General features: G+C 43.3%; 1 protein-coding gene and 1 pseudogene across 3 annotated transcripts in view; one reads left to right on the top strand and one right to left on the bottom strand.

Annotated features, from left to right (window-relative positions):
* LOC129865765 (protein phosphatase 3 catalytic subunit alpha) overlaps window positions 1-15,567 on the bottom strand; it is a 130,465-nt gene extending 114,898 nt beyond the window's left edge. For all 3 annotated transcript variants that reach the window (XM_055938773.1, XM_055938774.1, XM_055938775.1), the window contains exon 1: window positions 15,275-15,567. In XM_055938773.1, the coding sequence (XP_055794748.1) occupies window positions 15,275-15,335 (61 nt within the window). In that variant the 5' untranslated portion in view covers window positions 15,336-15,567. The remainder of the gene's footprint in view (window positions 1-15,274) is intronic.
* Window positions 15,568-17,893: 2,326 nt separating this feature from the next.
* LOC129864733 (B-cell scaffold protein with ankyrin repeats-like) overlaps window positions 17,894-25,148 on the top strand; it is a 56,726-nt pseudogene continuing 49,471 nt past the window's right edge.

Raw genomic sequence — 25,148 nt, 5'->3', positions numbered from 1 at the left:
GGATTGATATATGGCAAGAGTACGAGAGGTAGTATACTCCCTTCTGTGTTTAACATTCCACAGCCGTGCCGACATGGTGCTGGAAGCCTGGAACATCTCTCTCTGACGTCGAGCGTTCCCTTTCTCCGCTAATCCTCTGTTTACAGGCAGGGTACAACTGTCTTTTCACATGCCCCTCGCATTATATACTAATGGGAATGGAGGCCTTTCAGACCCGTGTGTGTGCGTATTTGTAGTGTGTGCGTGCGTATGAGTGAGCGAGTGGGTGTGTGTATGTGTGTGAGACGCGCTGAAGCATGCCGTTTACGCTGCAGGAGCTCGTCCCATCCGTCAGGGGCTGCGGCCCAGGTAGAAAGAAAACGCCGTCTAGCATAGTGGTATGTTGTCATCACATAACCCATTTCAGAAACAGTGAGTATTGCTAACACTGCAGCGTTAGAGTTTGCCTAGAGGTAGACCTTGGCTTGCAGCACCAGATGGACTGGAATCCCCCATTCCACTTGCAACCAAAATAGTATTGTTTGAGTCTTTTGGTCTGTGGGTACTCATGCTGCCAAAGCAAACTGACATGATGCCAACTGACGAGTCATGTTCTACTAGGCCTCAGGGTATATTAAATGTTCCCTGAAAATGAAAAAAAGGAGGCGTGTCTTATGTGTTGAGAGGGAAGTCCATAGAACACTTCAAATACCTCAGCTGGTATCGTGCCATGCATTCTCAGGGCTTGCTCACTTCAAATACCTCAAGCTGGTATTGTGCCATGCATTCTCAGGGCTTGCTCACTGAAGCTCATCTCTGGGGGTAAGGGGGTGAAACCATCCCATCCGCATGTTAACACATAACACCAACACAAATTAGCACACAACGTTAGGTGGCATTGAAGAAGCTTGTTGTGTGCATTCTGTGTGCATACCGTCCAGTGTGTACACGCTGAGGTACAGTCTGAGGTAGTCTGAGTCATCCAGATAAGGCAGAGAGGGGATGCAACCTTGACATTTTCATGTGGACTCGCACAGATATTTACAGTATGTGTGTTTGTGAGAGAGAGAGAGTGTGTATTAATCTGTCAGCTTTAATATTGCATATAGATTGTGGCTTCTATCAATGTAATTGTCGAAAACATTGTAAATCATTTGTAAATATACAGTATCAGTCAAAACTTTGGACACACCTACTCATTCAAGGGTTTTTCTTTATTTTCTACATTGTTGAATAATAGTGAAGACATCAAAAATATGAAATAACACATGGAATCATGAAGTAACCAAAAAAGTGTTAAACAAATCAAAATATTTTTGAGATTTGAGATTCTTCAAAGTAGCCACCCTTTGCCTTGATGACTGTAACTGACAGTTAGACTTACAGGTTATGTCGTTGTTTTTTGTTTGAATTGTTTACGTGTTCGCTGTGCGGGGGAAATTATAAGACAAGCGGAACTACGTAGCTAATAACTGTTGTAACGGGGATCCTTATTGTAGCAACACACTTTTGGAGGGAAGACAATCCCGCGCTGTGTTAGCTAAGTTTTCATGTCATCGGGTGTAGTTCGTAAACGTTGAAGCATGTATGTTAGGATGGTAAAGTTATAATAATTAAGAATGAAGTGTGAATTCATGCCAGGAATAATAAGTGTGAAGTTTGATGTGTCAGGTTTTGCGGCCGGAGTCCGCACCTTTGGGGGGGGTGGGGGGTACTGTCACGCCCTGGCCTTAGTTATCTTTGTTTTCTGTATTATTTTAATTAGGTCAGGGTGTGACAGGCGGGATGTTTGTGTGCATTTGTCTCGTCTTGGGTGGTTGTATTGTATAGGGAGTTTTGTAGAGTTTATGGGGTTGTGTTCAGTGTAGGTGTCTAGGTATGTCTATGGTTGCCTGAGTGGTTCTCAATCAGAGACAGCTGTCTTTCATTGTCTCTGATTGGGAGCCATATTTAAGGCAGCCATAGGCATTAGGCTGTTGTGGGTAATTGTCTATGTCTAAACGTTAGTAGCTTGTGTCTGCACTTTCGTTTTGTAGCTTCACGGTCGTTTGTTTGTTTTTGTTTAGTTCTGTAAAAGTGTTCGTTTCGTGTTTTCGTCTCTTCTAATAAAAGAAGATGTATTTGTATCACGCTGCGCCTTGGTCCACTCTTCCTCATCAAGACGATCGTGACAGCAGGACACGCTAGATAAACTAGTAATATCAACAATGTGTAGTTAACTAGTGAATATGATTGATTGATTGTTTTTTATAAGATACGTTTAATACTAGCTAGCAACTTACCTTGGCTTCTTACTGCATTCGCGTAACAGGCAGGCTCCTCGTGGAGTGCAATGTAAAGCAGGTGGTTAGAGCATTGGACTAGTTAACTGTAAGGTTGCAAGATTGAATCACGGAGCTGACAAGGTAAAAATCTGTCGTTCTGCCCCTGAACAAGGTAGTTAACCCACCGTTCCTAGGCTGTCATTGAATAAGAATGTTTTCTTAACTGACTTGCCTAGTTAAATAAAGGTGTAAAAAAATATTTCTAATATTGGCCAAATCGGTGTCCAAAGATACCAATTTCCGATTGTTATGAAAACTTGAAATTGAATACTTATGTAAATAAGGTATTTCTGTTTTAAATGTTTAATACATTCGCATAATGTTGTAAAGGACTGTTTGTGCAAAATGTTTCTGTGAAAAAACTGACTGTTAACTTCTTGCGACTACAGGGGGTGCTGTTTTCTCATTAGCATAATTGCATTACAGATTAAACGGCTTCCTACTAAATTCTTGCTCGTACAATATGCATATTATTACTATTATTGGATAGAAAACACTCTCTAGTTTCTATAGGCGTTGGAATTTTGTCTCTGAGTGGAACAGAACTCATTCTACAGCAATTTCCCTGACATGGAGTCAGATTTCACACATTTTGGCCCCTGATCTGGAGTCAGGTTAAAGGCCACTGTGAACGCTATCAGGATACGGACACTGCTTACGTCTTCCCCTGGATGCCTTTACGTGATGACGATTTGAATGGTATCGATTGCGCAATCACAGCCCCTATAAAACAAAAACACGTGTAGGTAGGAACTCTTTTCCAGATGCGTCGGGCGCGCGGTGGACACAGACCTGCTCTTTTTCCAAGCATTAGTGTAGCCAGTTATATTTCTCTGGTCATGTTTCTACTCGTTATAGGAGTTAAAAACATCATAAGGTAGTTAATTTAAACCGTTTTATAGCAATTTATATCCGTTTAGTGCGATTTTGGGACATTTATTTCTGAGACACTGTGAATCTCTGGGCACGGTTCCAGTTCATACCGAACGCAATGGGCATTTCTACATGGCAAGAGGACAGCTTTCGACCAAAAGACGATTAGACCCAAGAAAGGATTATTTGCCCAAGATTCTGATGGAAGAACAGCTCAAAGTAGGAACAATTTATTATGATAAATCGTGTTTCTGTCGAGAAATGTTAATCGCTTATGACGCCATTTTGTTTGACGTAGCTTCGCTTGGCGCAAACTGTATTGAAAAGTAAGGATAATTTAAAAAATGTAAATCAGCGATTGTATTAAGAATTAAATTGTCTATCAATCGCTGTCCACCCTATATTTTTTAGTCACGTTTATGAGTATTTATGTATACGACTAGATCACTGTCTAATATGGCGCACGACATTGTCTGACCAGCTGGGCAACTTTTGTCATTGTCTATCCATGATTTTGGTGGCTAAATATGCACATTTTCGAACAAACTGTATATGTATGTTGTAATGTGATGTTACAGGAGTGTCATCTGAAGAATTCTGAGAAGGTTAGTGAAAAAATGTATATATTTTGGCGATGTTTACGTTATCGCTCCTTTTGGCTAGAATCAATGCTCTGGTAACGTTTGCATATGTGGTATGCTAATATAACGATTTATTGTGTTTTCGCTGTAAGACACTTAGAAAATCTGAAATATTGTCTGTATTCACAGGATCTGTGTCTTTCGATTAGTGTATGCTGTGTATTTTTACGAAATGTTTGATGATTAGTAATTAGGTAAACACGTTGCTCTATGTATTTATTCTAGTCCATTTGTGACGGTGGGTGCAATTGTAAACTATGATATCTACCTGAAATATGCACATTTTTCTAACAAAACCTATCCTATACCATAAATATGTTATCAGACTGTCATCTGATGAGGTTTTTTCTTGGTTAGTGGCTATCAATATCTTAGTTTAGCCGAATTGGTGATAGCACCTGATGGAGTAAGAAACTGATGGAGTTAGAAAAGTGGTGTCTTTTGCTAACGTGGTTAGCTAATAGATTTACATATTTTGTCTTCCCTGTAAAACATTTTAAAAATCTGAAATGGTGGCTTTATTCACAAGATCTGTATCTTTCATTAGGTGTCTTGGACTTGTGATTTAATGATATTTAGATGCTACTATTTAATTGTGACGCTATGCTAGGCTATGCTACTCAGTGTGGGGGGGGGTGGGGGGTGATCCCGGACCCGGGGTAGATACTCGTGAAAGGTTAATCGAAACTGGACGTTCTACATAAGCGTTCTAATCACACCGGTTTGAGCGTACGCTACATGGACCACTGTAGAATGATCACACCCGTGTGTTGGTACGTGTCAAAGGGTTAAAACTGGCAAGTCTTTTAACCATTAGGGGTGCTTGCTTGAAACCCTCCCGGCTCCAATAAGGCTTCCGTCCATTGGGTTAGCCTCTGACCTCCCCCCCTGCGTGTGTGTGCCCGCTGTGTAGTTACACTTGTGGTAGACATCCCATTGATTGCTCTAGAGGGGGATCTTATGACATGCAACTGTCTCTGTTCCAAACGGACTGCTGCTGTTAGCCAAACAAAGAGCGCATGACACCCTGCCAGCCACGGTAACAGGAGACATTAAACGCACATATCAAAAGCGGACAGCTACTTTTACCACATCAACCGTAGTGCCTACAGTACAAGGAAAGGGGGATAACGGCTCTTGTGTATGACAAGCAAGGCAAGCAAAGTGAGCATAAAAGCAGGGTTTTCACAATATCACTGATTCCATGGAGTTCAGTGGTAGAATAGAGTTATTGATAAAAGTAGAAATATCATCAGCAAGAAAAACACAGGTTCATCACCGAGGTTAAGAACACAGTCATGTTGTCACAGAAAACTGGTTGAGAGGTAGGAATGTCAAAGACAACTTTGTAGGACTCTATCTAGATCTACACTGATGGAGTGTAATGTCTTAACCGCACAAACCTAAATTGTTAAGTTGTATAAACTTGCATATTACAATGAATGTAAGTTATCTAAGTTGAAACAACATGTGTATGGTGTATCCTGGGTTCTATTTGTATTGGTGTAGCCATGTATGGCATTCCTTAATGTGGAGTTTGACTGAGTTTACTTTGTCAGCTCAGGAACAAGGAAAAGTCTTGTGAGGTAAGGTGGCACCAATGACCTTCATATTATGAGGAGAACACATGGCCTGGTGCCTTCCTTCAAAATTTGAATCACACTGCACGAGTTGCCAAGACAATCACGATCCCCCTGCCCTATGTTTTTAAGAATGACTGAATAACAGGTGGCCTCGTATAAACAAATGTATGTGATCAATTGAAATTCAAAAGCCATTGTCTCGTATGGTGGGTGGGGGGGGGTATCCATTAAACCACAAGCTTAGCTAGCGACAATCGAAAATGCTAGCTAGGTGAACAGTTTTGTTTTGGGTTGCTGTTTTCAAATCTACGCTATGCTAGCTACACTTGTTCGGCCTGAATTAGCAAGAGCACAGACTAATGCATAGAGTCAGATTACATCCCTTAGCAGATCTGCCTTTACCCCTTTATATGGAGCTTAATCTGGCCAAATCAACCATTTTGCTGTATCCGAAATCCAAAACAGAGACTAATTCTTCTGTAATCTTACAGACCATAGGCATTCTGGCAGGGGTTCTATCCACATGCCAAAGGGACACCATGAGGAATAAGGGACACACAGGTAGGCATGCCCCTTTGACTTCTTTAGTCGTTATTTTGAGACACTCAAGTCTTTTGTCGGGCATCCATCCATGATGAATTGAACAAATGTACAGCAATACTTAAAGCTTGGAATTGACTTGATTTTGACTCTGATTCAAATGACAAAGTAAAGAGAGACAGGTTCAGTAGCCAGTTTAATGAATACAATCTGTCAGCATATACCATCTTCCATCTCAATTTGTTCAGCAGGCTCCTCTGTCCTTCAAACCACTCAGTAAATGTTGACTCTCTCTCATGCGTTTACCCTCTCTTTTCATTGGGGTTAGACTTAAAAGAAAAACACTAAAGTGTTCCAATCAATGACTGAGGGTGGACAATGGTGTACAGCAGCCAATGACAAGTAGCGAGCAGGAAATATGTGTCATCCAAGAAGCTATGGCAACAAGCAGCTCTTCGGACCAAAACAGAGATTTTTACTTTTTACAGGTGGAACCGTGGTTCATTTCAGAGAGCAGTGCAGCTCTGTGAACAAAAACAGTCTCTGTGTCTGCAGACACTGACAAGAGAGTGAGAGAGAGACCACATGGTTAATTCTTTGTGAGTAATAACAACACGTTTGCTTGCAAACAGGCCTGCTCCGGGCCATAACGCTGTCTTTATGCCCATGAATAGCTCATTGACTAGCTCACTAACTGTGGCTGGCTGCTTTGCACCCTCAAGGCTTGTAGGCCCCAAATCCACAGCTCGACCAAAACGAGCTCTGCTTGTCTGACCTTTATTTCCCATGGTGCACCATTCCCCAAATCCTACTGCAAGAGAGTATAGTGCGTTGTGAAGGGCAGACATAGATCGAGCAAAAGGGTGCATGTGGGTTAGACTTTGAGAGAAAGGATTAGCAGGGCCATAGAAATGGAATGAATGTGTGTGTGTGTGTGTGTGTGTGTGTGTGTGTGTGTGTGTGTGTGTGTGTGTGTGTGTGTGTGTGTGTGTGTGTGTGTGTGTGTGTGTGTGTATGCATGTGTTTGTGTGTGCATGTTTAAGAGACAGAGGCCATAGTAAAATGTGCTGAACAAAAATATAAAAACGTAAAGTGTTCATCCCATGTTTCATGAGCTGAAATAAAAGATCCCAGAACTTTTCAATTTGCACAAAAAGCTTATTTCTCTCAATTTTTTGGAACAAATTTGTTTACATCCCTGTAAGTGAGCATTCTCCATCCACCTGATAGGTGTGGCATATCAAGAAGCTGATTAAACAGCATGATCATTACACAAGTGCACCTTGTGCTGGGGACAATAAAAGGCGACTCTAAAATGTGCAGTTTTGTCACACAACACAATGCCACGCTGACTGCAGGAAGGTCTTCCAGAGCTGTTGCCAGATAATTTAATGTTAATTTCTCTACCATAAGCCGCCTCCGAAATTTTTGAGAATTTGGCATTACGTTCAACCGGCCTTACAACTGCAGACCACGTGTAACCACGCCAGCCTAGGACCTCCACATCTGGCTTCTTCACCTGCGGGATTGTCTGAGACGAGCCACCCGGACAGCTGTGGGTTTGCACAAACAAAGAATTTCTGCACAAACTGTCAGAAACCATCTCATCTGCATGCTCATCGTCCTCATCAGTGTCTTGACCTGACTGCAGTTCGAACCAACTTCAGTGGGCAGTGGCTCACCTTTGATGGCCACTGGCACGCTGGAGAAGTGTGCTCTCCACGGATGAAACCCGGTTTCAACTGTACTGGGCGGATGGCAGACAGCGTGTATGGCGTCGTGTGAGCGAGCGGAGTGCCCCATGGTGGTGGTGGGGTTATGGTATGGGCAGGCATAAGCCACGGACAACAAACACAATTGCATTTTGTAGATGGCAACTTGAATTCACAGAGAAACCGCACGAGATCCTGAGGCCCATTTTTGTGCCATTCATCCACAGCCACCACCTCATTTTTCAGCATGATAATGCACGGCCCCATGTCACGAGGATCTGTACTCAATTCCTGGAAGCTGAAAATTCCCCAGTTATTCCATGGCCTCCATACTCACCAGACATGTCACCCATTGAGAAGGTTGGGGATGTTCTGGATCGACGTGTACAACAGCTTGTTCCAGTTCCTGCCAATACCCAGCAACTTTGCACACAATTGAAGAGGAGTGGGACAACATTCCACAGGCCACAATCAACAGCCCGATCAATTCTATGCGAAGGAGATGAATCGCAGTGCATGAGGCAAATCGTTGTCACACCAGATACTGACTGGTTTTCTGATCCACGGCCCTACCTTTTTTAAAATATCTGTATTCCCAGTCATGTGAAATCCATAGATTAGGGCCTAAAGAATGTATTTCAATTGACTGATTTCCTTACATGAACTGTAACTCAGTAAAATATTTGAAATGGTTACATTTATTTTTGTTCAGTGTATTTAGTTTGTGTGAAAATAAAAGACAGTCCTTACAACAAGCTGATAATAAAAAGAGACAAGGACTTTTCCAAAAGAATATTCATAGACGTTCTCTCACCATGATGCTCACAAAGATTAAGGAGACAATTATGGCAGCAGAAAAATACTTCACATCAGAACTCTTAAGATTCCACAGCTCGCTGTCGCTTGATGATACAAGGACGTCCACAAGAGTTCCGTTCGGCAAGAACTCCGAAAAGCTTTTTCCTTGGAAAGTTTCATAACTTGAGGGGCCATGGAATGCACATAAACAAAACTCAGTGGAACTGAAAGGAAGTTGCAATTTTTCTCCACTACTATGAAACCCACTCAATCACACCCTTTCTGGCTCTCTCACAACCTGGGTCGTTTATTAGCCACCACACTGGAAAATGTACGGAAACAGAAAGGGAATACATGGACTTGTCCAATAAGAAACTCTAATTTAAATGTTCCATTTCATAATGTTTTCATAAATGTGCACTGACATTTCAGTTTGGTTTGCATGGTTTCTATCCAATCCATATACACTGAACAAAAATATAAACGAAACATTTAACGTTTTGGTCCCATGTTTCATGAGCTGAAATAAAAGATTCCAGAAATTGTCGATACGCACAAAAAGTTTATTTAGCTAAAATTAAGCACAAATTTGTTTACATCCCTGTTAGTGAGCATTTCTCCTTTGCCAAAATAATCCATCCACCTGACAGGTGTGGCATATCAAGAAGCTGATTAAACATCATTATGTGCTTCTACATCTGCATTGCTTGCTGTTTGGGGTTTTAGGCTGTGTTTCTGTATAGCACTTAGTGACATCTGCTGATGTAAAAAGGGGTTTATAAATACATTTGATTGATTGATTGATTGACAGGTGCACCTGGTGCTGGGAAAAATAAAAGGCCACTCTAAAAATGTGCGGGTTTTGTCACACAACACAATGCCGCAGACGTCTCAAGTTGACGGAGCGTGCAGTTAGTATGCTGACTGCAGGAATGTCCACCAGAGCTGCTGCCAGAGAATTGAATGTTCATAAACCGCCTCTCCAACGTTGTTTTAGAGAACTTAGCAGTATGTCCAACCGGTCTCACAACTGTAGACCACGTGTAACCATGCCAGACCAGGACCTCCACATCTGGCTTCTTCACTTGTGGGATCGCCTGAAGGGATGCTGAGGAGTATTTCTGTTTGTAATAAAGCCCTTTTGTAAGGAAAAACTCATTATGATTGACAGTTCATAAGGAAATTAGTCAATTTAAATCAATTCATTAGGCCCTAATCTATGGATTTCACATGACTGAGCAAGGGCGCAGCCCATGGCTACGCCGTCATGTGAAACCTATAGATTAGGGCCTAATGAATAGATTTCAATTGAATAATTTCCTGATATGAACTGTAACTCTGTAAAATCTTTGAAATTGTTGCACGTTGCGTTTATATATTACATAATCAGCTGACAGCCATGTATGATAACAGCATTATGTTCTCTGCGGCTGCCGTTATCAGTCACAAATGGTGCTCTTCATCCCGTCTAGCCAGTCTACACAATTATCCCATCTAGTGCTGCTGTTATCACTCTGACATAGGAATAGTAAGGATAAGGACATCTGGACATCTTTGCAAAACACTAATAATAATAATAATAAGCTATTTCTCGGCTGAACATTGGAGGGGAAAGAAATAGGCTACAACCTATTTGAAAACCATATTACAGGGGTGTCAAACTCATTCCGTGGAGGGCCTTGTGTCTGCTGGTTTTAGTTTTTTTGTTTCAATTAAGAGCTAAACTACCAGGTGAGGGGAGTTCCTTGCTAGTCAGTGTTCCTCGGTGTCCACATCACTAAGGAATTAACATGGTCCACACATCAACACAGTTGTGAAGAGAGCATGAGCTCCCAGATCCTCCAAAAGTTCTACAGCTGCACCATTGAGAGCATATTGATTGGCTGCATCACCGCTTGGAATGGCAACTGCAAGGCACCCGACCGCAAGGCGCTACAGAGGGTTGTGAGCAATGTTCACCTCTAAGCTGCAAGCGCACACCTCCTCCAGGACTGCCACGCAGAAGAAATGCCAGGCCGCACAGAGACGTGAAAGATTGAACTTCAGAGTTCGCCCCATTACTTTGCACTCTATAGTTCAAAGTTTTTTATGTGATCGAATCAACATATATCAGCCTCTTTTCAATGCAACAAACCAAAACAAATCTAACTTTGCAAGACTGAGTCTGTGATTTTGTTGAAGGCGGAGCCGGAGCGCAACGTAGAACATTTCTATTGGATCAGAGCGCAGAGCCGCTCGTGTGCACATTTGTTTATATTCTTTGCTAGTTAGCGAGTTATTAGCCCAGTTATTGATAAGTATAGGTCAGCAATGGGGAGTTACTGCTTCTTACAAGAGCAGAAAGCGCGTAGGCTACATTTCAAACTGTCTTTGAAAAGCCAGTCATGTAAAAAGCTAAATTAAAGGGGCAGTGTTGTATTTTGAGAAAGGCTTGAATATGCAAATAAGCCAATAGGCAGAGGCGTAGCCTACATTGTCTAATTCTCTATAATGTAATAATAATTAATTGTATTTTGTAAAGTGGTATCTTGCATCATACAACACAATACATTGCAATTTACAGTCACCTATTTGTCCCACGGTGTTACAGACCAAGTAAAAAAATAATAAATGAATGTCAAGCCCTTCATAATGTAAAACTGTTTTTAAAAGTCGCATGCGATGTAGGCCTGCATTGAAAACCACATATAGGCTACTGTAGGCTATATCGTAGAAATCAAAAGCTATGTCCATTAGAAAATATTATGGTATTTGCTCCATTGGTTTCATTGGTAGGTCTACAGTACATTATGCTGAAATAGCCACAATAGCCTATTGGCTACTGTCTAAAACTGTACGGGTGCAGCCTGTAAACGCGTGCTGGAAGTTGCACAAAATTCTCACAACAATCAAGTTTCCGCTCACAAGATCAAAGATTTGCTCAGTGCCCCCCAAAATTTGAGGGAACATTGGTGGTGAGTACGAGCTCCCTGCCATCCAGGACCTCTATACCAGGCGGTGCCAGAGGAAGGGAAAACATTTTTTCTAAAATTCCAGCCACTCACGCCATAGACTGTTCTCTCTGCTACCGCACGGCAAGCTGTACCAGTGCACCAAGTCTGGAACCAACAGGACACTGAACAGCTTCTAACCCCAAGCCATCAGACTGCTAAACAAGCTAAATAGCTAATCAAATGGCTACCTGCTGCTGCTACTGTCTATTATCTATCCTGTTGCCTAGTCACTTTAACCCTACCTATATGTACATACTGTAGCCACCTCAATTACCTCATACCCCTGCATATCGACTCGGTAATGGTACTCCATGTATAGAGCATGTTACGTTTACTCATGAGTGAAATTCACTATGTATTTATTCCTCGTATCACTATCTAAAATACTTTAATCATTTTTTAATCTTTAACTCTGCATTGTTTAAAAATAACCTGTATGTAAGTATTTCACTGTTCTAAACCTGTTGTTTACGAAGCACGTGCCAAAACGTTATTTGATTTAATTAATCAATCAAGTACAAGGGAGGAGTGAAAACCCGCAGACACTCGGCCCTTCGTGGAATGAGTTTGACACGTGTCAGATTATATCCGCTCTCAAGATATCAGATATGCATTAATTTACTTATCCAAATAACACCTGGTGATTATCCTATTAACCAGATTTAAAGGTAAACCAATTCAAATGTGTGTATGGAGAGACCCTGTAGGTCGTGCACGCATGAACGCACACACACACACACACACCCGCCCAACCCCCCACACACAGCAACCTGAAAGCAGGTGAAGGCTGGGGCTTTGGGCAGGTGATTACATCAAGCTGGAGTGAAGTATGTGGCGTTACTTAAATGTTCAGTTCTAAAAATGACTCATCTGTCTAGATGGGATCAGTGGTGGAACCCCCCACAAAAGTCAAACGTCAGATACTAGCGATCCAAGTCAAAGGAAAGGCCCCTGCAAGCAGGGGAGTGCTGCAGCACATGCTCTGCTATGGGGCTTTCCTTCCCAGCTGGAGTCAAATAAAATACACAACAACTGATATTCACTTCGTATTAATATGGTCGCCATCTTGCCATGCATGATATTGGGCCGGTAGCAGCAGTTATGTAGCTATCTAGATCACAGGAGGTTGGTGGCACCAAAATTGGGGAGGACGGGCTCGTGGTAATGGCTGGAGTGGAATAGGTGGAATGGCATCAAATACATCAAACACATGGTTTGATGCCATTCCATTGGCTCCATTCCAGACATTATTATGAGCCGTCCTCCCCTCAGCAGGATCTATAGCTCTTCCACAAACTGAATATGGTTACTCATCTTATTAAGACAAACCTGGATATTTAGTGAAAGTGAAACAGGTGGAAATGAGTGATGTGCATTGTATTGAAGGTGAGAAACAGCCCGTAGGGTGAACTGGGAGGAGTGGCAACAGATGACTTCCGACATTTTGCCTCCAGATATTTGGAGGGATGCTTTGTACACAATACAGGCATGATGTTGACACAGAGCTAAAATAATAACTGCTCTGAGTCTGATATCATAAAAGCTGTTGGAGGATAAAAAAAAAAAAAAGAATGAATAATTATGAAAAATCTAAACTGTGCTATTTTCATTTTATAGACATTTGTGCGTGCCTGGTAGCATTCAACAACCTAACAGCATCATCGATATCACTGTTTGTCGTCAAGTTAAAAATCATATGATTTTCAGGACATTAATTGTGATTCCGTCTGATGTGGCTTGTGAGTAGTCTAACATTAGCAATTCATGAGATAATGGGATCTGTAGTACAATTGGACTTGCACGATTCTCAATTTCTCACTGAATCCATTTGGACCATGTAATCGTTTTCCCATTACTGAGCTTTAACCCATTATGTTGATCCATAGCACGCATCCCAAAGTGCACCCTATATTCCCTACATTGTGCATTACTTTTGAACAGAGCCCTATGGTCCATGGTCAAAAGTAGTACACTATGAAGTGGATAGGGTGCAATTTTGGAGTGAACTATAGGGACAGTCTCTTGAAAATAATTAACAAAACCACCCACGACCTTACCAGTCACCCATACAGGTCACAACCTTATTCTCAAAGACCTGAACCACAGCCGTAAGCATTACTGTGGATAATGAGCTAACATATGCACATTGATCATGGTACACTTACATGAAGAATGTGCAATCAGTAGTGTGAGCAGGAGAGAGACATACAGACTTGATCAACGTTACATGGCAAGCAACTATTGAGAACAGAATTCTATATTCACTTTGGTATGAAAACAAAACGCAGACCAGCGCATATACAGAGTCAAGGCTTTCCTGTGTCATGTCCCCTGGTCATTGTTGAATTATTAATCTCTTTACAATGTAGAATCAGTCATTATTGATTATAGAACAATGTCCAATTTGTTTTTAGTTGAAATATGCCATGATGTCAAGAGAACAGATATGTATATGTGGTTGCTGATATTGCTATTGGCAAATCATTTCACCTGCATATCAACATTTAGACTCCATATATGATCCCAATCTGAATGCATAAACTCTGAGGTCGTACGATCAATCTATTGTTATAAAACTGTTGCGGAGCTAGTTAACACAGCCACAAAGCCATAAACCCTGCCTATTTCTACAATTGATGGGGTCATGCATTTTTATGATATAGCCAATTTGGATTATTATCTAGTGGAAACCATGGAACCATGTGGTCACAGAAGAATTAAGTTATTTGCTTGTTTAGAGCACACCTATAGGCCTACTAGTAGAATATTGTGAGCATCAAGTTTAGTAGAATGCAGTTTGAGTACATACCAGCTACTAACACAAAAACAGGACAACTGTTCTTAAAGGATTCTTGTGTAAAGGACCATGAGGTAGAATAAATAGTCCTTTACTGAGTAACTACAGAGAGCTGGTATGTCAAATAAATGCAATGACATACCAAACATATGCCGTCATTGCAAGAGGCTACGGGAGTATCTTTGATAGCGAAAATGTCAACATGTGCAACTGTGATGTCATGTGTCAAGGGAAGAGTTGCCCAACAGTCGCCTTTATAGTAAAATTAAGATTCTGATGCACTATTTACACCATGTGTGTAGAGTATAAAGACGAACCTAACAAAGTTTTTAAATCAATAGTGATTTAATGTATAACAAAATAAAGGAAATTAGTCCTGATAGTCCTAGCCCCCATAAGATTTATAGACCCTGTAGGCTATAGTACCATGGGGGCAAACATCAAACATGCGGGCTAGACAAGAACCGACATGTTTATTACTAGAATAAAACACACCGTGTCACACTATTGTGTATGTGTTCCTAATGAAACTAAAATAAGGGGGAAAGTCTAACTTTAACCGTGGCATAACAGTTCTGCAATAGCCTACATGCTTCGTACATGCTCGTTTATTTTGCAAAAGTAAATACAGAAGAAATGTGTGTGGCTACAAAATAATGTATTTTAAGGTAATACATTGTTTAAAAATATATATATTATTGTATGTGCAGATGATAAACAATAGGACCATATCCAACAAGCACGTTGGAAGACATGGACACTGATTCAAACCTTGAATGTCTACAACTATTGTAATAACACCCTTACTTCCTACTTTTACTGATCACCTAGCCGGTGCCATATCTCACGGCTAACACCCTTTTTCACCATAACCAGCTTTCCAATTGAGCAGACCATTAGGGCGCAATACGACTAGGATTGCAATGTGTTGAGGGAGACACATTCGTCTATGGCAGCAGTGTCACTTCATTATCCCCTCCAAAAAAGCAACGCAAGAACAGTTTATAATCAAACGTAATTCATTTGACACTTACATTTTACTACCCTGTCCGTCGTAGATAACTTCGGATCATCATTCGGCTTGTTTTCGGACATTTCCAGGGTGTTAACGTTATATATTCAAATATATTTGAACTGTGCCTGAAAAAGAGCCGATGCTATCCTTGCCCAACAACTCAACTCTATCCAAATGGGAGATCTCGGTGATCTCACTTGCTCCTATCACTCGCCAAAGATACTTGCAACAAGGTTACAAATTTCACCACCCCTAAACTGTTGGTCCGTGTGATTTCTGTATCAAGTTCTTTCTCCCAGCGCTGTGCGCGCGCAACCTAGCCTGCAGTTGGTAAGATACGCCCCCCCATATATTTGCTCTTCTATTGGTGCCAGAGACCTATTCCCCTTCACTGGCATTTTTAAAGCTTAGATGACATTCGTAAGTATCAACCATATGCATTTTAGGCTATACTTGCAGTGCTGTGTGTTGCAACAAATCAGTTCCCTCTCCTGTATCTTGCAACATTGCAACATCAATCGTGTGTGTGTGTGTGAAGCGTTGGCCTGCAACTCCATAGTTGTGCGCTGGATCCTGCCATTTCTGCTTCTTCAAAGACAGCATCTAAACTTCACTCAATCTTTCTCGAAGGGTTTAGAGTTGTCATCATGCAACATGTCATGCAATTTACAGCGTTTTGAGTGAGCGCCGTGAGGCTAAAGAGTAGGGGCATTCCATTTCACTCCCCTGGCACACAGGGTGGGTGCAGAGCTGTATTATGGCTGTGGGTGTGTGGAATCAAGTAGAACATATATTCTCTCGTTTCGTGGTGGTGCAAGTATTCAGCCTAACCGCTTTGTGAACGATATAAGGGTGGTTGTAAAGGGAAGGTTATAAGTAGTTGTGATAGACAGTCCACCTTTTAGGATTTATAAGTAGGCTAGTTTAGACAGTTATATTTGGTTGTTATTACAGCGCCACCATGTGGACATTTAGCGACATTCTAATGGACAGAATATACTGTACTAACCCCAACCAGCCTACCGTTAGGTGACTGTGAGGTTCAATCCCAAATCGACCTCTAGGCTGCTGCTATTCTTCTTATTGGCGATGGCACCTTCTAATGTGCATCCCGCCACCTAGTGTGCGCCATGGAAACAGGATTCCCGAAAACGTAACTAACAAAAAACGACCAAACTACCTCCCCAAAATTTACTAAACTAAATCAAACAACTTTTCTGTTAAAATATTAAATAGATATGATCCCTACAGACCCTAGGACATATCTTTGCCCTATGCACTTCTGGAAATCTGGAAGGATTTAACAGTGTATACCAATTGCTTATACCAATCGAATGATCTCACCAAGTGTATAGCGGACAATTTGCGGTCAATTTGGGATTGGACTGGTTTACCATGGTAAAGTTGTGGCCATTTTAAAGGCACAAAATAGTAATCCCCCCATTTACAATAGGGTTGCATCATTGGATCCCTGTAATGGAAGTTTGTATTCTTTATGTGCAATAGAAATAATCAATCCCCCCCCATTCAGTTAACGTGACAAGGTAGGAACCATAGTTTTAGTCAGTGTTTCCCAGGGAACTCTATTTAGTGAACATGTAAAATGGTACAAAAGCACCCCTTAGCCCTGTGCAGGTGAGAGTGTTATCCCATTGTGTAGAGACAGCGCAGCACAGCTGTCACGACTTACGTTCGACATATACAATGACCCACAAACAGCTAAAGCCCATGATCGCCTTAAATATGGTTCCCAATTAGAGACAACAGAAACCAGCTGTCTCTAATTGAGAACCCATTCAGGCAACCATAGACTTTCCTAGAAAACTCCACACAACCATAGACACAGCTAGATACATACACTCAACACAAACCCATACACTACCACCAACACCCCCTCTACCATATAATACCCCAAACACACACATACCCCATGTCACACCCTGACCTAACTAAAATAATAAAGAAAACAAATAATACTAAGGCCAGGGCGTGACAACAGCACAGCACAGGACCTGTTGCTGTATTTCTTTAAGGGGAAACCATTTTGAGACCATGGGGACCATGCAGTCTGTTTGGGAAGTGTTTAAGGCATGGTCGAGTGTACTGAAAAGCTATGTTTGCTTATCTGTATCAGTGTTTTGTTTATTTAAGTTAGAAAATATTCATTGTTTATTGTAAAAAAAAATATGCCACTGCAATAATGTTTTGTTTTGCAGTTGATTTCATGTGTTTAGAGATGCTTTGGGGTCCAATTTAATCTGTTTAAAACGAGTTAACCTGAAGCCTTTAATAAACTTGAGTTGTTTGTATTTTTCTGCCTCTGTTTCCCTGTAAATGGGCATAGAACTTAGATGTAACAGTAAGTATTTTGTGTGTTTGCTATCAAGGGTAAAGTTTGTACAGCCTTAGCCCTATGTTTGTTAGATAATGCATGTTCCTCTGTAGATCAGGTAAAGGCAAGGCACTTGTCCCTAAACTCTTCTGGAAATGGAGCCACCATGTACCGCCCCATCTCTGTCTGATCTTGATAAGCAGGAAGCTCTCTGCCCTTAAAACTACTTATCAGACCAATGGCATACAATCAATATAGCCAGTGTGTGGAGAGCTGTTTTTCCTTGTCACAGCAGTCAGGACTCTCATGCAGACAGATGTGAAAAAAATTAGCTCAGGTAAGTAGCCTAGACCTTCTGAACTTTTTGACAAATTCTGATGTTTGCATCTCTTGTTTAGTGCTGTGTTAATACATGATTATTATTTATTTTTTCTGTGGAATTGTGTTGATTTTGGAGACTGGTATTGGATACTTATTACATTTTGGTTTGACTTGCAATATGTGGCTTTACATATATTAGTGGGCATTGCACCTGTGAAAATCTCCCTTTTTCCACCATCCTCTTGTAGCCGAGGACCTGCTCATCATCTATGAGGCAGAGCAATGGGCTTCATACCTGCGCTCTATCTTCACCGGGCCTGTCCGGGAGGGAGTGATCTAATGCAATGACATCACCACAGTGACCAGCCGGCAGGAGGACTTCCTGCAACTGGGCCGGTACATGGTCAAGCTGTTGATCCTGTCTAGGAGCATGTTGAAGGGCCTTTCCCAGCTCCGACGCTTCTTCCTGGCCCGCGTGCTGAACCCTGCGGTCCATGTGGTGGTGCTCCTGTGTGGGGTGGACAGCCTGGCACCCCTCCTGGAGGTGGTGCCCCTCAAGGGGGACGAGTGTCTGCAGATATCCAGTGAGCAAGACGCCCACGACTACCTGTCGGAGGTGACTGACGTTGTGCAGAGAGGTACAGGGGTAGGGGGAAGGGGAGGTCAGAGAAGGGGATTATGGGAGGTTGGGTGCAGTATAGAGGGTCCGCACTCATTTCTTTTAATGCTTATTCAATAATGAATGATATAAAACTTTTAATGAATTCCTGAGGCAACAAGTGGGAGGTTGGGGTCAGGGCAAAACTTAGATTTAATGTAGGCTATTTAGACATGCAGAGTTCCCACATATGCTGAACACTTGTTGGCTGCTTTTCCTTCACTCTGCGATCCAACTCATCCCAAACCATCTCAACTGGGTTGAGGTCGGGTGATTGTGGAGGCCAGGTCATCTGATGCAGCACTCCATCACTCTCTTTCTTGGTCAAATAGCTCTTACACAGCCTGGAGAGGTGTTGGGTCATTGTCCTGTTGAAAAAACAATTATAGTCCCACTAAGAGCAAACTAGTTGGGATGGCGTATCGCTGTAGAATGATGTGGTAGCCATGCTGGTTAAGTGTGCCTTGAATTCTAAATAAATCATTGACAGTGTCACCAGCAAAGCTCCCCCACACCATCACACCTCTTCCTCCATGCTCACGGTGGGAACCACACATGCAGAGATCATCCGTTCACCTACTCTGCGTCTCACAAAGACACGATGGTTGGAACCAAAAATCTCAAATTTAGACTCATCAGACCAAAGGACAGATTTCCACATGTCTAATGTCCATTGCTCGTATTTCTTGGCCTAAGAAATCTCTTCTTCATATCTGTGTCCTTTAGTAGTGGTTTCTTTGCAGCAATTCGACCATGAAGGCCTGATTCACATAGTCTCCTCTGAACAGTTGATGTGTCTGTTGCTTGAACTATGTGAAGCATTTATTTGGGCTGTTATTTCTGAGGCAGGTAACTCTAATGAACTTATCCTCTGCAGCAGAGGTAACTCTGGGTCTTCCTTTCCTGTGGTGGTCCTCATGAGAGCTAGTTTTATCATAGTGCTTGATGGTTTTTGCGACTGCACTTGAAGAAACTTTCAAAGTTCTTGACATTTTCCAGATTGACTGACCTTCATGTCTTAATTAAAGTAATGATGGACAGTCATTTCTCTTTGCTTATTTGAGCTGTTCTTGACATAATATGGACTTGGTCTTTTTCCAAATAGGGCTATCTTCTGTATACCACCTCTACCTTGTTACAACACAACTGATTGGCTCAAACGCATTAAGTGTCACGATCGTCGTCAAGGAAATGACCTGACCAAGGTGCAGCATGGTAAGTGTACATTCTTTTATTTTAAATGTCGCCAACAAAAACAATAAACAACAAAACAAACGTGAAGCTCTGTAAGGCTATACATGCCATTAACAAAGACAACAACCCACAAATGAGAAAAGGAAAAACGGCTGCCTAAGTCTGATTCCCAATCAGAGACAACGATAGACAGCTGTCCCTGATTGAGAACCAGAACGCATAGACTTTCCCACCCGAGTCACACCCTGACCAAACATACATAGAGAATAAAAGGAGCTCTGCGGTCAGGGCGTGACATTAAGAAGGAAAGAAATTCCACAAATGTAACTTTTAAGGTACACCTGTTAATTGAGATGCGTTCCAGGTGATTACCTCATGAAGCTGGTTGAAAGAATGCCAAGAGTGTGCAAAGCTGTCATTAAGGCAAAGGCTGGCTACTTTGAAGAATCTAAAACATATTTCGTTTTTTTTAAAACTCTTTTTGATTACTACACGATTTCATGTGTTTTATTTCACAGTTTTGATGTCTTCACTATTATTGTACAATGTAGTAAATAGTCCAAATAAAGAAAAACCCTGTGTAACGGCGGTCCTCCTCCTCTTCGCCCGAAAAGGAGGAGTATTGAGGGAACCAAGGCGCAGCGAAGTTTGAACACATATTTATTTAACAAAGACACCAACTTGTATAAACTAACAAAACAGTGAAGACAGACCTATACGACGAACTTACATAAAACAAGAAGAACGCACGAATAGGACATTTAGACTACACAAACCGAACAAACCATATACAGTCCTGTATGGTGCAAACAATTACACAGACACGGAAGACAATCACCCACAACGAACACTGTGACAACGCCTACCTAAATATGACTCTTAATTAGAGGAACGCCAAACACCTGCCTCTAATTAAGAGCCATACCAGGCAACCCAAAACCAACACAGAAACAGAAAACATAGAATGCCCACCCAACCTCACGTCCTGACCAACTAACACACATAACAAACTAACATAAATAGGTCAGGAACGTGACATAACCCCCCCCATAAGGTGCGAACTCCGGGCGCACCAGCACAAAGTCTAGGGGAGGGTCTGGGTGGGCATCTAACCACGGTGGTGGCTCAGGCTCCGGGCGAGGTCCCCACCCCACCATAATCCATCCTAGCCTCCATCTCCCTCTAAGAATGTCCACCCTCCTTTTACCCCCACAATCTTCTTAGTAACATCACTGATAGGGACAGCACCGGGACAGAGAGATAGATCAAGACAGAGGGATAGATAAGAATATAGAGGTAGATCAAGATAGAGAGGGAGATAATGATAGAGGGGCAACTCCGGACTGAAAGGCAGCTCCGGACAGAGAGACAGCTCTGGACTGATGGGCAGTTCTGGGTATATAGCCGTTTCAGGCTGAAGGGCAGCTCATGGCTGACTGACGAATCTGGACGCTCATGGCAGGCTGACGGCTCTCGACGCTCATGGCAGGCTGACGGCTCTCGACGCTCATGGCTGGCTGACGGCTCTCGACGCTCATGGCTGGCTGACGGCTCTCGACGCTCATGGCTGGCTGACGGCTCTCGACGCTCATGGCTGGCTGACGGCACTCGACGCTCATGGCTGGCTGACGGCTCTCGACGCTCATGGCAGGCTGACGGCTCTCGACGCTCATGGCAGGCTGACGGCTCTCGACGCTCATGGCTCTCTGACGGCTCTGGCTGCTCATGGCTCGCTGGCGGCTCTGGCAGATCCTGTCTGGTTGGCGGCTCTGGCAGATCCTGTCTGGTTGGCGGCTCTGGCAGATCCTGTCTGGTTAGCGGCTCTGGCAGATCCTGTCTGGTTAGCGGCTCTGGCAGATCCTGTCTGACGGGCGGCTCTAGCGGCTCCTGTCTGGCGGGCGGCTCTAGCGGCTCCTGTCTGGCGGACGGCTCTGTAGGCTCATGGCAGACGGGCGGCTTTGCAGGCTCATGGCAGACGGGCGGCTTTGCAGGCTCATTGCAGACGGATGGCTCAGACGGCGCTGGGGAGACGGATGGCTCAGATGGCGCTGGGGAGACGGATGGCTCAGATGGCGCTGGGGAGACGGATGGCTCAGATGGCGCTGGTGAGACGGATGGCTCTGGCCGGATAAGGCGCACTGTAGACCTGGTGCGTGGTGCCGGAACTGGAGGCACCGGGCTAAGGATACGCACCTTCATACTAGTGCGAGGAGCAGGGACAGGGCACACTGTACTCTCAAAGCCCACTCTATACCTGGTGCGAGGTACCGGCACTGGTGACACCGGGCTGAGGACAAGCACATCAGGATTAGTAGGGGGAGAAGATACAGTGTGTACAGGGCTCTGGAGACGCACAGGAGGCTTAGTGCGTGGTGCCGGAACTGGAGGCACCGAACTGGATACACGCACTACAGGGAGAGTGCGTGGAGGAGGAACAGGGCTCAGGAGACGCACTGGTAGCCTAGTGCGTAGTGTAGGCACTGTAGGTACTAGGCTGGGGCGGGGAGGTGGCGCCGGAAATACCGGACCGTGGAGGCGTACTGGCACTCTTGAGCATTGAGCCTGCCCAACCTTACCTGGTTGAATGCTCCCGGTCGCCCAACCAGTGCGGGGAGGTGGAATAACCTGCACTGGCCTATGTAGGCGAACCGGGGAAACCATGCGTAAGGCAGGTGTCATGTATGCCGGCCCGAGGAGACGCACTGGAGACCAGAGCGTTGAGCCGGCCTCATGACACCTGGCTCAATACCCAATCTAGCCCTACCAGTGCGGGGAGGTGGAATAACCCGCACTGGACTATGCACTCGTACAGGAGACACCGTGCGCTCTACTGCGTAACACGACGCCTGCCCGTACTCCCGCTCTCCACGGTAAGCCTGGGAAGTGGGCGCAGGTCTCCTACCTGCCCTTGGCCCACTACCTCTTAGCCCCCCCCCAAGAAATTTTTGGGTGTTACTCACGGGCTTTTTGGGCTTCCGTGCCAGACGCGTTCCCTCATAACACCGGTTCCTCTCTCCGGTAGCCTCTGCTCTCCTCAGTGCCTCCAGCTGTTCCCATGGGAGGCGATCCCTACCAGCCAGGATCTCCTCCCATGTGTAGCAACCTTTTCCGTCCAATATATCGTCCCAAGTCCATTCCTCCTTCTTTTCCTGTCCCTTACTCCGTTTACTCCGCTGCTTGGCTCTGGATTGGTGGGTGATTCTGTAATGGCGGTCCTCCTCCTCTTCGCCCGAAAAGGAGGAGTATTGAGGGAACCAAGGCGCAGCGAAGTTTGAACACATATTTATTTAACAAAGACACGAACTTGTATAAACTAACAAAACAACAAAACGGTGAAGACAGACCTATACGACGAACTTACATAAAACAAGAAGAACGCACGAATAGGACATTTAGACTACACAAACCGAACAAACCGTATACAGTCCCCGGAAGACAATCACCCACAACGAACACTGTGACAACGCCTACCTAAATATGACTCTTAATTAGAGGAACGCCAAACACCTGCCTCTAATTAAGAGCCATACCAGGCAACCCAAAACCAACACAGAAACAGAAAACATAGAATGCCCACCCAACCTCACGTCCTGACCAACTAACACACATAACAAAATATCATAAATAGGTCAGGAACGTGACACCCTGGAATGAGTAGGTGTGTCCAAACTTTTGACTGGTACTGTATGTGTATATATCAGACATTAAATCTATGCATTCGGAAAGTATTGACACCGACATTTTGTTACGTTAGAGCTTTGTTCTAAAATGAATCAAATAGTTTTTTCCCCTCTTCGATCTACACACAATACCCCATAATGACAAAGTAAAAACAGGTTTTTAGAAAATTTTGCAAATGTATAAAAAACTGATATCACATTTTACATAAGTATTCAGACACTTTACTCAGTACTTTGTTGAAGCACCTTTGGCAGCGATTACAGCGTCGAGTCTTCTTGGGTATGAAACTACAAGCTTGGCACACCTGTATTTGGGGAGTTTCTCCCGTTCTTCCCTGCAGATCCTCTCAAGATCTGTCAGGTTGGATGGGGAGCGTCACCGCACAGCTATTTTCAGGTCTCTCCAGAGATGTTTGATCGGGTTCAAGTCTGGGCTCTGGCTCGGCCACTCAAGGACATTCAGAGACTTGTCCCAAAACCACTCCTGCGTTGCCTTAGCCATGTGCTTGAAAACATCCCCACAGCATGATGCTGCCACCACCATGCTTCACCGTAGGGATGGTGCCAGGTTTCCTCCAGACTTGACGCTTGGCATTCAGGCCAAAGTGTTCAATCTGGGTTTCATTAGACAAGAGAATCTTGTTTCTCATGGTCTGAGATTCTTTAGGGTCCTTTTGACAAACTCCAAGTGGGCTGTCATGTGCCTTTTACCGAGAAGTGGCTTCCATCTGGCCACTCTAACATAAATGCCTGATTGGTGGAGTGCTGCGGAGATGGTTGTCCTTCTGAAAGGTTTTCCTATCTCCACAGAGGAACTATGGAGCTCTGTCAGAGTGACCATCGGGTTAATGGTCACCTCCCTGACCAAGGAACTTCTCCCCTGACTGCTCAGTTTGGCTGGGCGGCGAGCTCAGCCAAAAATGTTTGGTACCCTTCCCCAAATCTGTGCCTCGACACAATCCTGTCTCGGAGCTCTGTTCTGACAATTCCTTCGACCTCGTGGCTTGGATTTTGCTTTGACATGCACCGTCAACTGTGGGACCTTTATATAGACAGGTGTGTGCCTTTCCAAATCATCTCCAATCAATTGTATTTACCACACGAGTGGACTCCAATCAAGTTGTAAAAACATCTCAAGGACCATTGATGGAAACAGGATGCACCTGAGCTCAATTTTGAGTCTCATTCTAAAGGGTCTGAATACTTATGTAAATAAGGTATTTCTGTTTTTAATATATTTGCAAACATTTCCAAAACTGTTTTTGCTTTGTCAATATGGGGTATTGTGTGTAGATTGAGGATATTGTTTTATTTTATTTAGCGTAAAGGTGTAACAATGTGGGAAAAGGGAAGCGATGTGAATACTTTACGAATGCACTGTATCTATAGGCTACATTAAATCCAATTTTTGCCCTGACCCCAACCTCCCATCTGTTGCTTCAGGAATTGATAATATAAGGATATAATTCATTACTATGGTGGTTGTTTTGTATACATTGTTGGAATTGTTGAATGCGCAATGGTCACAATATATCCCACACACAATCATGTTATAGAAGTGAACACAAAAGGCAGTAATTGAAATAAACCAAATGGAGAAGCATTTTATGAGTCATTGCCTGTTAGTGGACTTGCTGGTCTCCGGTTATACCGGTTAGGTGAAAAGTTGGGGCTACCTACGTCTATGTTGAATCGTATTATTTTTCAA

The sequence above is a fragment of the Salvelinus fontinalis genome, chromosome 11 (genome assembly GCF_029448725.1).
Source record: "Salvelinus fontinalis isolate EN_2023a chromosome 11, ASM2944872v1, whole genome shotgun sequence".
NCBI classification, from domain to species: domain Eukaryota; kingdom Metazoa; phylum Chordata; class Actinopteri; order Salmoniformes; family Salmonidae; genus Salvelinus; species Salvelinus fontinalis.
This window is presented reverse-complemented; position numbering and strand designations above follow the sequence as displayed.